Source organism: Stegostoma tigrinum, chromosome 14 (genome assembly GCF_030684315.1).
Source record: "Stegostoma tigrinum isolate sSteTig4 chromosome 14, sSteTig4.hap1, whole genome shotgun sequence".
In the NCBI taxonomy this organism is placed as follows: domain Eukaryota; kingdom Metazoa; phylum Chordata; class Chondrichthyes; order Orectolobiformes; family Stegostomatidae; genus Stegostoma; species Stegostoma tigrinum.
In genome coordinates, this window is record NC_081367.1 from 61,659,324 (window position 1) to 61,673,030 (window position 13,707).

A 13,707-nucleotide genomic window follows, 5' to 3' on the forward strand; every position below is an offset into this window, starting at 1 on the left:
TTCCATGCAATGAAGAAATTCAAGGCAAGATGATGAAAGTAAAAGTGGCCTGGATCTAAATTTCAAAGAAGTATGGGTCACACCCGATTTTCAATTCTGATCAAATGAAAATCGGGAAGAGGGACAAAATGGTCAAACTTATCAGCTCGACTTCAAAATTGCAAATCTTGCTGGTCATTGTGGCTTCATTAGATTGTGTAGAATGGGTGCTGGAAAAAGATTCGGCTTTATGGCTGTCCATGTGGAATTCCCATTTGCTACTTTCGGACAAAATCATCATCTACTGAAATATCCTGGTCTCATTTATGAACATTTTCAAAACTCTTTTTGGAAGCCACTGAGCCCATTATGCTCCTCTTTGAATTGTTTTCTTTTTTCAGAAGAATAATATAACATTTTGGGGCAAAAATGCAAATAAGTAGGCCAAAGCTGGAGGCCAAAATAGCAAAGACTTCAACTGCCACAGCATATTTCCCTGGTGAACTTATGTAAGCTGGAATGAAAGTTACCCAAACTGCACAAAAGATAAGCATACTAAACATTATGTGTTTAGCTTCATTGAAATTATCTGGAAGTTTTCGAGCTAGAAAAGCTACCACAAAACACACGCAAGACAGACATACAATGTAACCGAGTGCACAAAAGAAGGCTAACAAAGATCCTACATTGCATTCAAAGACAATTATCTCATTGGAGTGAATGGTGTTTTTCAAAGGATAAGGTGGAAATACAATTAACCAGGCAGTACATATTGCACATTGTATCAGGGTAAGCATGTAAACCATCAACCGTTGCCGTCTTGGTCCAAACCACTTCATCATATTATTGTTAGGAAACGTTGCTTTGAATGCCATCACCACGACAATCGTTTTACTCAATACACAAGATATGCAAAGAACGAAACTAATACCAAATGCCACGTGGCTGAGCATACAAGACCAAACTGAAGGTTCACCAATGAATGTCATTGAAGACAAAAAACAAAGTGTCAGGGCAAAAAGAAGAAGGAAGCTTAACTCAGAATTATTAGCTTTAACAATCGGAGTGTGTCGAAAGGCGTAGAATATTGCGAATACACCAAGAGTGTTGCAGGCTCCAAACAATGCCATTGTCACCAAAATTATTCCCAATATCTCAAAAAAGGAAAGAAATATGATATCCTTTGGAACACACTGATCCCGTCTCTCATTAGATTTGAATTCCAATGGACATCTTACGCAATGAATGGAATCTAAAAAAGCAATACAAGAGTTTGTCATAAAGTGAGGCATCTCAACACCTGAGCAATGCAGGCATCAAATTTAAGCGGCAATGTCTTTGTGTTGTTGTTTTCTTACCTGTTGTGTTACTAATTTCTCCTTGTGCACATGGTATGCAGTCAAAACAGCAAATGGGTTGTCCTTTTCTTCCTGCTTTCCTTGTTCCTTGATGGCAGCTTTCAGAGCAAACAACTTTAGGAACCTGATTAGGAATATGAATGCAGTAGTGGAGAAATATTAGTAATTCTATGCGGCAAATATACAACATTCACTCTGCAATACAGCAACAAAAAAACCCCCTTATTTTTGTTTCCGTTTGTTAGGATTGCCCTTTTGGAAATACGTAATGGGTGGTGGCCTCATCATATCACAGTTAGAAGCAACTGTAAAGTGCTTGGAATATATTTGAATGTGCAGAAACAGGATATTTTTGATGAATTCAGTGTCTGGTAATAACACTCATGGTGCTTCCTTGGAGCTGTTTCATTTATTATTGATAAAAGGAAATAGGGAAACAACCAAATAGAATTGCATGCAATGTGCAATAATACTGTTTAATGGATAAAATAAAAATCAGATTCAGAAATATAAATATTTTTCTTCATTCATTCACTGGATGTGGTGGTTTATGACCAGTCCAGTGTTTATTACCCATCTCCAGTTGGTCATTGTCTGCCTTCTCAAAGTTGAAATCAATTTGCTGCAGCGAGGGCCATATTGTCATTTGTGAGAATCTGAGATATATTTCCAAATGAATATGGTCAGTGGCTGACCGGGGAACTCGCAGATGATGGTGCTCCCATGGATTTATTGCCAGCATTCTTCCAATTGGAAGTGAGCATGGGTTTTGAAGGCACTGTCTGAGAAACGTTGTGAATTATTGCAGAGTATCTTGTAGCTGCTGCTCCTGAGAAGTTATAGTAGATGAAGTGAATGTTTGTGAATATGTTGCCAATCAAGTAGGCCACTTTTTTTTCCGAGATGGTGTCAAGCTTCTTCAGATTTATTGTAACTGCATCCATCCAGGCAAGAGGGAAGTTGCTATCACAGTCCTGACTTGTGCCTTGAAGGTATGTTTATGTTTTGGAGAGCCTAGAGGTTAGCTGACTATTCCAAGTTTCCGCTCATCTGACTTGATTTTTTAGTCACAGAACTTATATTAGTCTGGTTCCATTTCTTGCAAATGGTACCCACTGTGATGCTGATGGTGTTGCAGCCTGTGATGCTGATGCTTTCGAAAATGAAGGGGAGATGATTAGAATCTCTCCTGTTTGAGATGGTCATGGCTTGGTTCTTATGTGGCACAAATATGTTTGTGGCCTATATAAATATGAACCATAATATCCCTTTATGCACAATCGACTGATCCATTGCTCCCTTCGATTTGCTTTCAAACCTTTTCAACCACTTCTTTGTATGTTGAGATTTAATTTTGTGGTTCACACATTTATGTGTTCATTCAGCGTATTTTAACGTATGGTTAAGTTTATAATTCATTTTAAACCGTACTTCTTCGCAAAATTTAATTGCATCGGTTATGTGCAAAGAAAGTCTGCTGTTCAAGTGGTTGCAAATAAAACATCTATATGGTATGACATTCTATATTCATCAAGCTAAATGATTTTGGAATTGTGGAGCAGATATGTTCTGTTTAACAATGCTTAATAAGTTACAATTTTCCTTCATATCAGGAAATGGGCATCAGCGGGTAGGGCGCCGATTTGATACAGCAACCATCAGTTTACTTTTTCGTTTCAGAGAAGAGGATTTGGAATGATTAAAAAGGCAGTGTTTAAAAACCTTACGGACTTCTGCCCTCCATTCCATACAATTGCCCCTTCTGTTATCGAAAATTCTTCTTCGGTACGAGCTGATCCATCATAGACCCCAACATTTACAATATCAATGCCACCGAGGGCATTTGGCTGCCAGTTTACAATGTCATATGTTGGGACAGGGTCTCCGTTTTCGTCAAAATAAACCTTTTCGCCGATCTTGGTTATGAAATTGACTGTTCTCATGTAATATAGTAACTTTAAACAAAAAGAAAATGGGAACTCGTTTATATTAATTGCAAATGTTCAACCGTATATTTGGCCATATTGAATTTTAATGTAAATGTAGTCATCCAATCACGTTAAGTGTTCCTCACCTGCCATGGTTGAAAATTTGAAATATTTGCACAACTCCCGTTGGAGAAAGGTCCTTCCCCGGTTTTACATGACGCCATATTGTGCAGTGCATAAGCTATAGCATAAGTTGCTTTGTACACATTGTAAGTGACTCTTATTGCAACACATCAGTAAATTCGTTCTGGACATTCTCTAGATTTTCTCTCCCGGTGCATTCCTTAAGCTCCGATTTAGGTTTTTGAGAATCTGTTTTGTTTCCACCACTTAGAGTGCAGCCAAAACAACTTTCCCAAAACGTTTTTACCAAATGGTTGCCTGGATATAAGGATGGATGAACTTTCATGAGGAATTCCCTCAACCCGGGAATGCTGACTTTGCGAATTGCAACTCCAATTGTACCAGAGGCAATCTTTTTACTTTCCTCTGGAGGAAGAAACAACGCGGATACCCATGATTCAGATCCAATCCATTGTATGCCACTGACATTTTGTCTTATCATTTCCTTGAGAAGAATAGCCATGTTTGATTCTCCCACAAAGGCAACGACAACTTTTGTAGTGGAAGTTTTTATGGTGTCAACGGTTTTCAATAACTTCTCTCGAGTATGTGTAATATGAAATGACTCGGAAAAAGCTAGGCAAACGCCTAATTGTTTGACTGCTTCTTCAAATGCTTGCATTCCAAAGTTTCCATAATCATTGTCACTCTTAACTGTCCCGATCCAGGTCCATCCAAAATGTTTCACCAGCTGGGCTAATGCTCGAGCCTGATAGTAATCACTCGGTATTGTTCTAAAAAATGATGGATATACTTTTCTATTGCTCAGGCACGCACAGGTAGAAAAGTAGCTGACCTGTCAAAATTAAAGAAAAAACAATTGCGTTTCAATTATAATTTGTAGTTGTTCATGATTTCAAGGCAAACACATCAGTGGAAAAGTGCAATGATTCAAAATCATCCAATGCTTATAGGAGTGGCACTTCTTAAACACGGTATAAACTACTTATTTAATAATTTCAAACGTGCCAATCAAATATTCGCTCCCACAATTTATTGCAATCTTTGCTTTTACTTGATTGCCCGTGTCCGAACCGCAACCGCGCATAATGTCTAATCCCTACAATTTAACTTGAAGAACATCTTCGAATATTCTTTCCCTCTCTTTGTATCTCTCGGGTTCCTGGTGCGAATTCCAACTTCACATAATAAAGTACAGATGATCCACTGCTGATCTTGGATTTTGTTTCTTTCCAGTCAAAGGAAAGCATAGAAAATGCAGTTGTTGGATATGTCAGTAATTCTACACGTCCTACTGTGTAGCATTGTTCAACCTTCGTATTGATGTTCAACCAAGCCCTTATATCGCTAGCAACATTTTTCACATTATCCCAGGCCCACACCCTTACCTTACCCCGTAACCCAGCATTTCTCACGACAATCCCAACCAAACTCATATCCCTGAAAAGAATTGGCAATTTAGCGTGGCCAATCCACCTAATTTGTGTGGGTAGGTCCGTGGGGCTGGGATATTATAGCTGTGATAGAAACATGGCTAAGGACTGGCCGCTTAATGTTCCAGGGTACAGGTGCTTCCGTCGAGACAGAGGTGGTTCAATGAGGGGAGATGGAGTTATATTTTTGATATGATGAGCATTATAGCAGTAGTTAGAGATGAAATAGTTTGTTGCTCCACAGACGTTTCATTACTGTGCTTGGTAACAACCTCAGTGCAGCCTCTGATGAAGCGTTCATGTGTTTTCCCGCCTGGTTTTTAAACTCTGGGGTCCGTTGCGATGGTTGCCTCACTTCCGGGTTTCCTCGGTCGTGGAATCTATTTGGGGTCGAGTTCAATGTGCAATTAATAGCATGCTTCGTGGAGTGCCATGCTTCCAGGAATTATAGTGCTTGTCTCTGCTCAGACTTTCTCAGGAAAGTTGTGTCTTTCTAAGTCGTAGTTCTCCTTGTCCATGTGGATTGAGATGAGTGAGTATTGTTGATGTCTTTTTTGTAGCCAGTGGGTGCTCATGTACTCTTGCTGTCACTCCTGTTTGTCCATGTGGTGTTTCTCCCAGTCTCTGCAGGGGATTTTGTAGATGACATTGGTCCTGTCGGTGGCGGGGAGTGGGTCTTTAGTTCGGGTGAGCACTTGTGATTGTTTTGTTTTTTTTTAGAGATTAGATTACCTCCAATGTTGAAACCGGCCCTTCGGCTGAACAAGTCCACACTGCCCCTTCGAGCTTCCCACCCAGAGCCATTCCCCTATAGCCCACGCACCCCTGAACACTGCGGACAATTTAGCATGGCCAATCCACCTAGCCTGCACATCTTTAGACGGTGGGAGGAAACTGGAGCACCCAGAAAATACCCACGCAGACGCGAGGAGAATATGTAAACTCCGCACAGAAAGTTGCCCGAGGCTGGAATCCCCTGCCCACAGGGGAATGTGGGCTTGTGTGTGTCTCTGATGCCCAGGGTGGTCCAAATCTTGTGGCGAGTCCTGACATGTTGCTGATCTAGGGTCTTGCGATGAGTGTGTCGGGGTTGTAGAATCTTTCCAGTGCTGTTCCTGTAGACATCTCCTGACACAGTTCTTTGGAAACCCATTATCCTTGAACTCTTGGAAGATGTATTCCTCCTCTTCTTGACACAGTTCCATGTTGCAGTGGTGTGTTGTTGCCCTTTTAAATAATGTTCACACACAGCTTCATTTGTGTGTGCTGGGATGGTTACTACTGAAGTTCTGTACCTGGTCTGTGTGTGTGGCTTTTCGATGTACTTTCATTTGCAGTTCCCCATGTGTCTTGCGCTCTACCACAACGTCCAGGAATGGGAGTTGTTTGATCTTCTCCTCCTCTCTGGTGAATTTTATTTCGCTGAGGGCGTTGTTTACGAGTTTGTGCATCTCTTCTAATTTGGTCTGTTTAATGATGACAAAGGTGTCATCTACGTAGTGTATCCATAGTTTAGGCTGTATTTGCAGATGGGCAATCCTTTCCAGTCTTTGCGTCACTGCTTCTGCTCTGCGTCTGGAGGTAGACAATCACATGTGTGTCCCTTTGATTTGTTCATATATTTGGCTGTTGATGGTGAAGTGGGTGGTCAGGCATAGGTCAAGTAGTTTAAGCATGTCCTTGGAGAGGTTTTCACTGGGGGCATGTTCTTGTTTAAGTAATGGTGTCATTGTTTCCCTTGCTAGTGGAATGGCTATTGATGCGAACAGGGCGTTGATGTCAAACGATATCATGGTTTCTTTGTTCTCTATCTTTATGTCTTTCATGGTGTTGAGGAATTATTGGGCTGTGTTGATGGAGTGGGGTGATTTGTTGACTAGGCCCTTGAATCTTCTTTGTTGTTCTCTGGCTAATCTATGTGATAGAGTGCCTGATAGGGAGACTATGGGTCTGAGGTGGATTTCCAGCTTGTGCACTTTAGGGAGGCTGTAGAATCGGTGTTGCATCGCAATGGACCCCAGAGTTTAAAAACCAGGCAGGAAAACACACTGACACATCATCAGAGGCTGCACTGACAATGTTACCAAGCATGGTAATGAAACGCCTGCAGAACAACAAATCAGCTCGGTGAGTCAACCAACCTCAATACCCACAACCCGAGCTTTATATCTACTCCAAAACCTTGGAGAGGTGAAATAACTGAAGGATCGTCCAGTGAGGCTTTGTGGGTTGAGTGAAGAAATAAGAGGAGGACGGTGACATTACTGGAAATTGTACTATTGGCTCCTAGATAGTCAATGGAAATTAGAGGAAGAAATATGCAATGAGATTGCGGAGGCTTGTAGGAGAAATCAGATTGTCATGGTTGGGGATTTTAATTTTATAAAAAGACTGGGACATCCATTGTGTTAAAAGGTTAGATGGTGTGAAATTTGTTAAATGTATTCAGGAAAGTTTCCTCAAGCAGTATGTAGAGGTCCTACTCGTGAAGGGGAAAACTCAAAATCTATTCTTGGGAAATAAGGCAGGACAGTTGGCTGAGTCGACAGTAGAGGAGGACATTGGGATCAGTGAACATCATTCTATTAATTTTTAAATAGTGATGGAGAAGGACAAAACTGATCCACAGGTTCAAGTTCTAAATTGTGGCAAGGCGAATTTTAATGGAATTAGACAGGAGCTTGCCAAGGTCTTTTGGTGTAGTTTACTTTCCAGCAAGTGGGAAGCCTTTAAAAGCATAATAGCTTGTGTTCAAGATCTATGTGTTCCTGTGAGTGTGAAGGGCAATGTTGGCAGGGGTAGGGAAACTTGACACCAAGAGGTAATGAGGCCTTGATCAGAAAAAAAAAACAGGAGGTGTAGCTCAGGATCAGGCAACGAGGATCAAGGAATCCCTGGTGGTATGCCAGGGATGCAATAGTTTACTGAAGAAAGAAACCATGAGGGTGAAATGGGGTATGAGACAGTTTTGTTGAGAAAATTATGATGAACCCAAACCTGAATGACTGAGATTCCTGAAGTATATTAAAGGAAACAGGATAACTCGAGAGAGATTAAGGCTCCTCAAAGGCCAAAGTGGGCATGTATGGGTGAAAGTGGAAGTTTTCAGAAGTGGGCTGAAGATTGGTGTATAATTCCCAGGTGTGTCCTTGCAGTGCTTCTTGATTAAGGGCACAACATTCACTAGCCTCCAGCCCTCTGTGACCTCGCTCATGGCTAACAATGATGCAAATATATCAGCCAGGGCCCCTACAATCTCATCTCTAGCCTCTTGCAGGTTTCTTCATCATTGAATCATTGAGACATACAGTCACAGTGTCATAGAGTAACGCAGCATGACCACAGGCCCGTCAGATGGAATTGGTCCATGCTGACCATGATGCCCACTCAATTACTTCCAACTCCAGCTTTTGGTTCATATTTCTATAAATTCTTCTCATCCATGTGTTTATCCAAATGTTCTTTTTTTGTAAATGTAGCTATTGTATCTGCATCAACTGCATTCTCTGGCAGCCCGTTCCATATAAAAACCACTCTCTGCCTAAAGAAATTGATCATCAGGTATTTCTTAAATCTTTCCCCTCTCAACCTAAATGTATACCAACTGGTTTTCCTTCCTTATTCCTGGGAAAAAGCCAATACACATTTATTCTATACATGTCCCTCATGACTTTATACACGTCAATAAGGGCACCTCTCTTTCTCCTACGTTCCAAGGAATAAAGTCCTATCCTGGCCAACCTCTCCCTACAACTCAGGCTTCCAAGTTCTGACAACATCCTTGTAAATCTTGTTTGCACACTTTCCAGTTTAACTATGTTTTTCCTATAACATAGCGCCCAAAGTGTACATAATACTCCAAGTACAGCCTCACCAATAATTTATACAACTGCAACATGATGCCCTGACCTATATGCAATGCGTCAACTGATGAAGGCCAGCATACTAAATACCCTTTTCACCACACTGTCCATCTGTGATGCAGTTTTCAATGAACAATGTACTTGTTCCCCCAGGTCCCTCTGTTCTACAACATTCCAAAGGACCTTACCATTTACTGTATAAATCCAAACTTGGTTTGACTTTTTAAAGTGCAACACCTCACCCGTACCTGCATTTGCCAATCCTGAGGCCACTTCCTCATCTGACCAAGATCCCCCTGTTAATTTTGGTAACCATCCTCGCTATCAACAGTACCTCCAAACGTTTTATCATCCTCAAACTTACGAATCATGCCTTGTACATTCACATCCAGATCATTTATGTAAATAACATTTGTGAAAGTTCCCAGTACCAACCCCTGCAGCACACCGACAGTCACTGGTCTCCAGTCCCAGAAACAACCTTCACCCACGATTCACTGCTCCCTACAATGTTTGCACTGCAACATTTAGCATTATGTTTATTGTGTGGTTTGCTGCTGGAGAGGCTGAAAAGACAATTCATTCATATGTTATATTGCTTCCCTTTAATTTTACAAACCCTTAATTTCAAACGTTCAAGGAATAGTGCTCTGGCTTATCACGATGCTAGCTTTTGGAACCATTTCGAATGTTTGCTTTCTCATAGTTTATCTCTAGTCATCTTCAAGTTTCTGAAATGAGGCTTTTGAAGCGGTATCTTCAATGAAGAAGAACGATAGCCTTGTGATATAGCTATAGCTATGCAGAGCCAAAGAACAATCAACAGTAATTGTACTGGACCATCTCACCGTCCCGAATGTACGTTCTAATGGGAATGTGATTGAAGATTTGAGCCTCTTTTGGATCAACATCACAGGTTCCAAATTTTTCTTAGGCAATGGACTAAACGCCACAAGTGACATCATATCATATACTGTTGATCCAAGCTTATTCACATTACATAACTGAGTTATGAAAAGCCATATCTTACCATAGGAATTCTGAAAGCACCGATGGAAGGTGTTATTGCTACAGACCTCGTGGATCCAGAATCAGCAACAATCGCTGAAACAGTGGAGGGGTTTTTACAGTTTTCAGAGGATGTGCTTTCCTCGGGTTTGTTCAGAAATGCCATGGCTGCTTTTAGTGATACCTGGGTCAACGTGCAAGAATCGTACAGGCGGTATCCCAATGTGACACCGGGAAGGAGGGCTGTATCATTATTTATTTCTTCAATTGCAAAAATCATCGCCAGTGCAAAACGGAAAGGTCTAAAGCGAAAGCTGCAGATAAAGTGAAGAAACATGATTTAAAAAAACAGACGTAGAAAACCACGATAAATTTGAATCCGAGGGGGTCTCCACATGGCTAGAATTAACTATACTTCAGTGGAACACGCTGCGTCTAAATTGGAAGTTAATCGCTCTATGCTCCAGCGTAGATTCTTGAGTGCAAAACTGATGTTAAACAAATACCTGACAATATGCCGAATGTCAAATGAAACATCAAGGCGATCACCGACCTTCCCTTTCAGGTTCAATAGATGTATTTCAAAGAACTGCAGGAGAGATCTCACAATGCCTTAGCCAGCAATTATCCTTCATCTCAAAATCCTAGAAGAGCTTTTAGAGTTTTAATCATGAGATTAATTGGGGAGCCTGTGGCACATATATTGTTGTAATTCCATGTTAGAACATGAAATAAATTGCAAAAGCACCTTATTTTTAATGAAGCAATTTGGGCAATATTACAAAAACAAAGTGAACGGACTTTTTTTGAACCCTAAATTCGGAAATTGATTACATAAACCTTGAAGCAACATGAGGGCAAATGTTTTCCAATTGACCGAGCTCACCTGAGACATTTTGCTGGCTCCGGAAGACTGCTAAATGAGAGATGGTGATGCTCAACGCGGTAAGTATGCATCCCAAAAATTCCACCCAATATAGTATCTCCATCCTTCTCCAAGCCCAGTAAATCAAATCTACCCCAACGTTGGCAAGCCTGCTCATTACTCGACCATGCCAAGGCAACAACAGAATTCACTACTAAAATGAACCAATAATGCATCTGTTATAGACTAAGTTATTGTCATCAGCTTATAGTAGAATGACTGATTTTTCATAAGCTCTAGCTATTTCAATGAAAAACGTCCTCATGAGAACCAAATAAATTTCAATCTCTTGAACGTCAACAAATTACTCGGCTAGTCCCTAAAGGAAGCACATTACCAATTCAGTCGACATGAGACTGAGGAAGGAAATAATTGCAAACGAAGTCACCTGTGTACCTTCAATCCAATTGGGTCTGCCATTGTGGTTCACACTGCTGCCAGGGACCTGGGTTGAAATCCTGCCTCGGGCAGGCTTTTTCCGTGTTTGTGAGGGTTTCCTCTTTGTGCTCCAGTTTTCTCCCAGTATCAAAGATGTGCAAGTCGACGGATCCTCAAAACACTGAAATGGTCTTGAAGTGGACTTCAGGGCCACAGAATGAGAAGTACAGCACCTGAATTTGCGAGCAACAGGAATACTGTAATCACTTCCCTTCTGCGGAGTAATGTTAATTCTAGTCAAATCACTGTTTGAGCTTAAACACGCAAACTCACAAATTTCCCAAAGGCTGTCAATTCTGAAAGTGTCAACTGGCCGCGCTATTTCAAATTATTTAGAAGGAAAAAAATCTCAAGCATCTGCTGTAACAAAAGCAGAAATCACTGGAAAAGCTTAGTAGGTCTGGCAGAATCTATGGACAGAAATCAGAGATAAAATTTCATGTCGTGACCCTTCATCCGATGCTGCCAGACCTGCTCAGTTTTTCCAGCAAATTTCTGCATGTTGTTTTATTTACAGCATTTGCAGTTCTTTCGGTTTTTAGCCAACATCTGCACGGGAGGTGAAGAAAATTGTTAAATGCTGCTGCTGTGCAGTTTCTTTGTGAGTATTGTGTTTCACTGACAGTATTCAGCCTTTAGCGCTAAAATATCTATTTTGTTTGAACGCCAGTCCCCATTGACCACTATACGACATAATTTGACGATAAGGTAACAATTGCTGAACAATCCTGACAAATTTAAGATATTTACATGAGGTGATAAAGTGCTCAAATTTATTTATTTATTGTCATCCTGTTCAGAGATGTTACCAGAGATTATGTGGGATTTGATATCTGGTCTCATTGTGAATAGCCCATCTCCTCTAAACGACAACTGTCCACTATCTTCAATTCACAAATCAGGAGTGTCGTGTAATATTCTCCACTTTCCTGGATGGTTGCTGTTCCAGGAGCATTCAAACGTTTTGATACAAGCCAGGAGGAAACATCTTGCCTGATATCAATTGATAACAATCGATCTCAAATTGTTTGGGAATAATTTCTGACAGCTAAAGTAATAGTAACACTAAAACATGCCAAGACCTACTGGAAAATCCATGGTGCTGCTTGCTGACGCATTAACTAATCAAATGCTGTGATAACATGAAAAAGCATTATATTTAAGCACTGAGATAACAAGATGTGGGTCCGGATGGACACGGCAGGCCAGGAAACATCAGAGAAGCAAGGAAGCTGATGTTTCGCGTCTGGGCCGTTCTTCAGAAAATGAAGAAGGGTCCAGTCCCGAAACGTCAGCTTTCTGGCTCCTCTGTTGCTGTCTGGCCTGCTGCGTTCATCCAGGTCTACACCTTCTTATTTGAGATTCTCCAGCATCGGCAGACATTACTATTTCTGAGTGGATATTCAAGCATTGAACCCTTTTCAATTTGCCCATTCATAGCTCCCATTATAGTGACACTGCACTGTGAATCAGAATTGATAGGCCAACCAATCAACGTCGCCAAAAGGAAACTTGTGGGTTTCCATACATCTGCTGTCTTTAACCTTCCAGACAGTGAATTGCTGTCGAGTGAGAAATTGTGCTATTGTGCTTCTTGTCGAGTGTGTTCCGTGTTGCTCTTCTGCACCAGCGATAAAGGAAGCGCATGCTGAATGTGTTTTGTGTAATGTTAATCAAGAGCGGATGCTGCTATGTGGTCATCACCGAGCGTTTAAGATGATGGGTGAGAAATCATTTGGGATGTCCCTTCTTTGAATAAAATCCTGCTGATTGCATTTCTCATCCTTCCTGTTTTATTCAGTGTCTCTAATCGTTTGAAATGCTTAGCTGTTAACCAAAGTACCGTTGCTTCAAAAACAGAGGGATGAAGTATTCGTTGCTTCCATTCCACTACAATTCATTGCAACTCTGTTCAAACTTGTGAAAAGAGACTTCAGCTGCCATAAATTATCGCCGAACAGTTTCAGCTCTATTGTTATCAAATGATATCAGGCAAGATGTTTCTTCCTGGCTTGTATCGAAACGTTTGAATGTTACTGAAGCAGCAATCATCCAGGAATGGGGAGAATATGACGCGACACTCCTGATTTGTGAATTGTAGATCGTGGACAGTTGTTGTTTACAGGAGACGAGCTACTTACAACCGAATTTCAAGCTCCTGACCTGCTCGTGCTGTAATGTAATTGACAAGTTTGGCTCATTTTGATCTCTGGTCAATGGTATGCTTTTGGCTCTTTATTGTCAAAGGCAGACAGTATAGTTAAAATCATTGGCTTTCAAAGAGAACTGATTCGGTTGTTTGTGATGGAGTCGGCTGTGGTCTTGGACTTATCTGGCATTAATGTGACTTGCAATTTATCAGCTCATGCATTCATGTTGTCCAGGTCTTGCTACATTTCAGTGTGGATGATTGAGATGTTTCAGTGCCTGGCGAATTGTCGATAGTGTTGTGGATGGTGCAATCATGAGAGGACATCCCACTTCTGGACTTCTTATGGACTGATCATGAATGATGCTGTAGGTGAAGATGATTGAGTTGAGGACACCACTCTATGTGATTCCTGAAACGACCTGCAAACATTGAGATGATTGATATCCAACATCACAAACATGTTCCTTTGTGCCTCATAA

At 41.0% G+C, this 13,707-nt stretch overlaps 1 protein-coding gene across 1 annotated transcript; it reads right to left on the reverse strand.

The window, feature by feature from the left end:
- Positions 1-299: 299 nt before the first annotated feature.
- On the reverse strand, positions 300-10,739 carry LOC125457786 (extracellular calcium-sensing receptor-like). The gene is given in 7 exon segments (XM_048542379.2): positions 300-1,231; positions 1,338-1,461; positions 3,065-3,292; positions 3,412-3,548; positions 3,551-4,244; positions 9,736-10,027; positions 10,600-10,739. Coding segments are annotated over 7 exon segments (2,478 nt in total). The 5' UTR covers positions 10,671-10,739.
- Between the last annotated feature and the right edge of the window lie 2,968 nt (positions 10,740-13,707).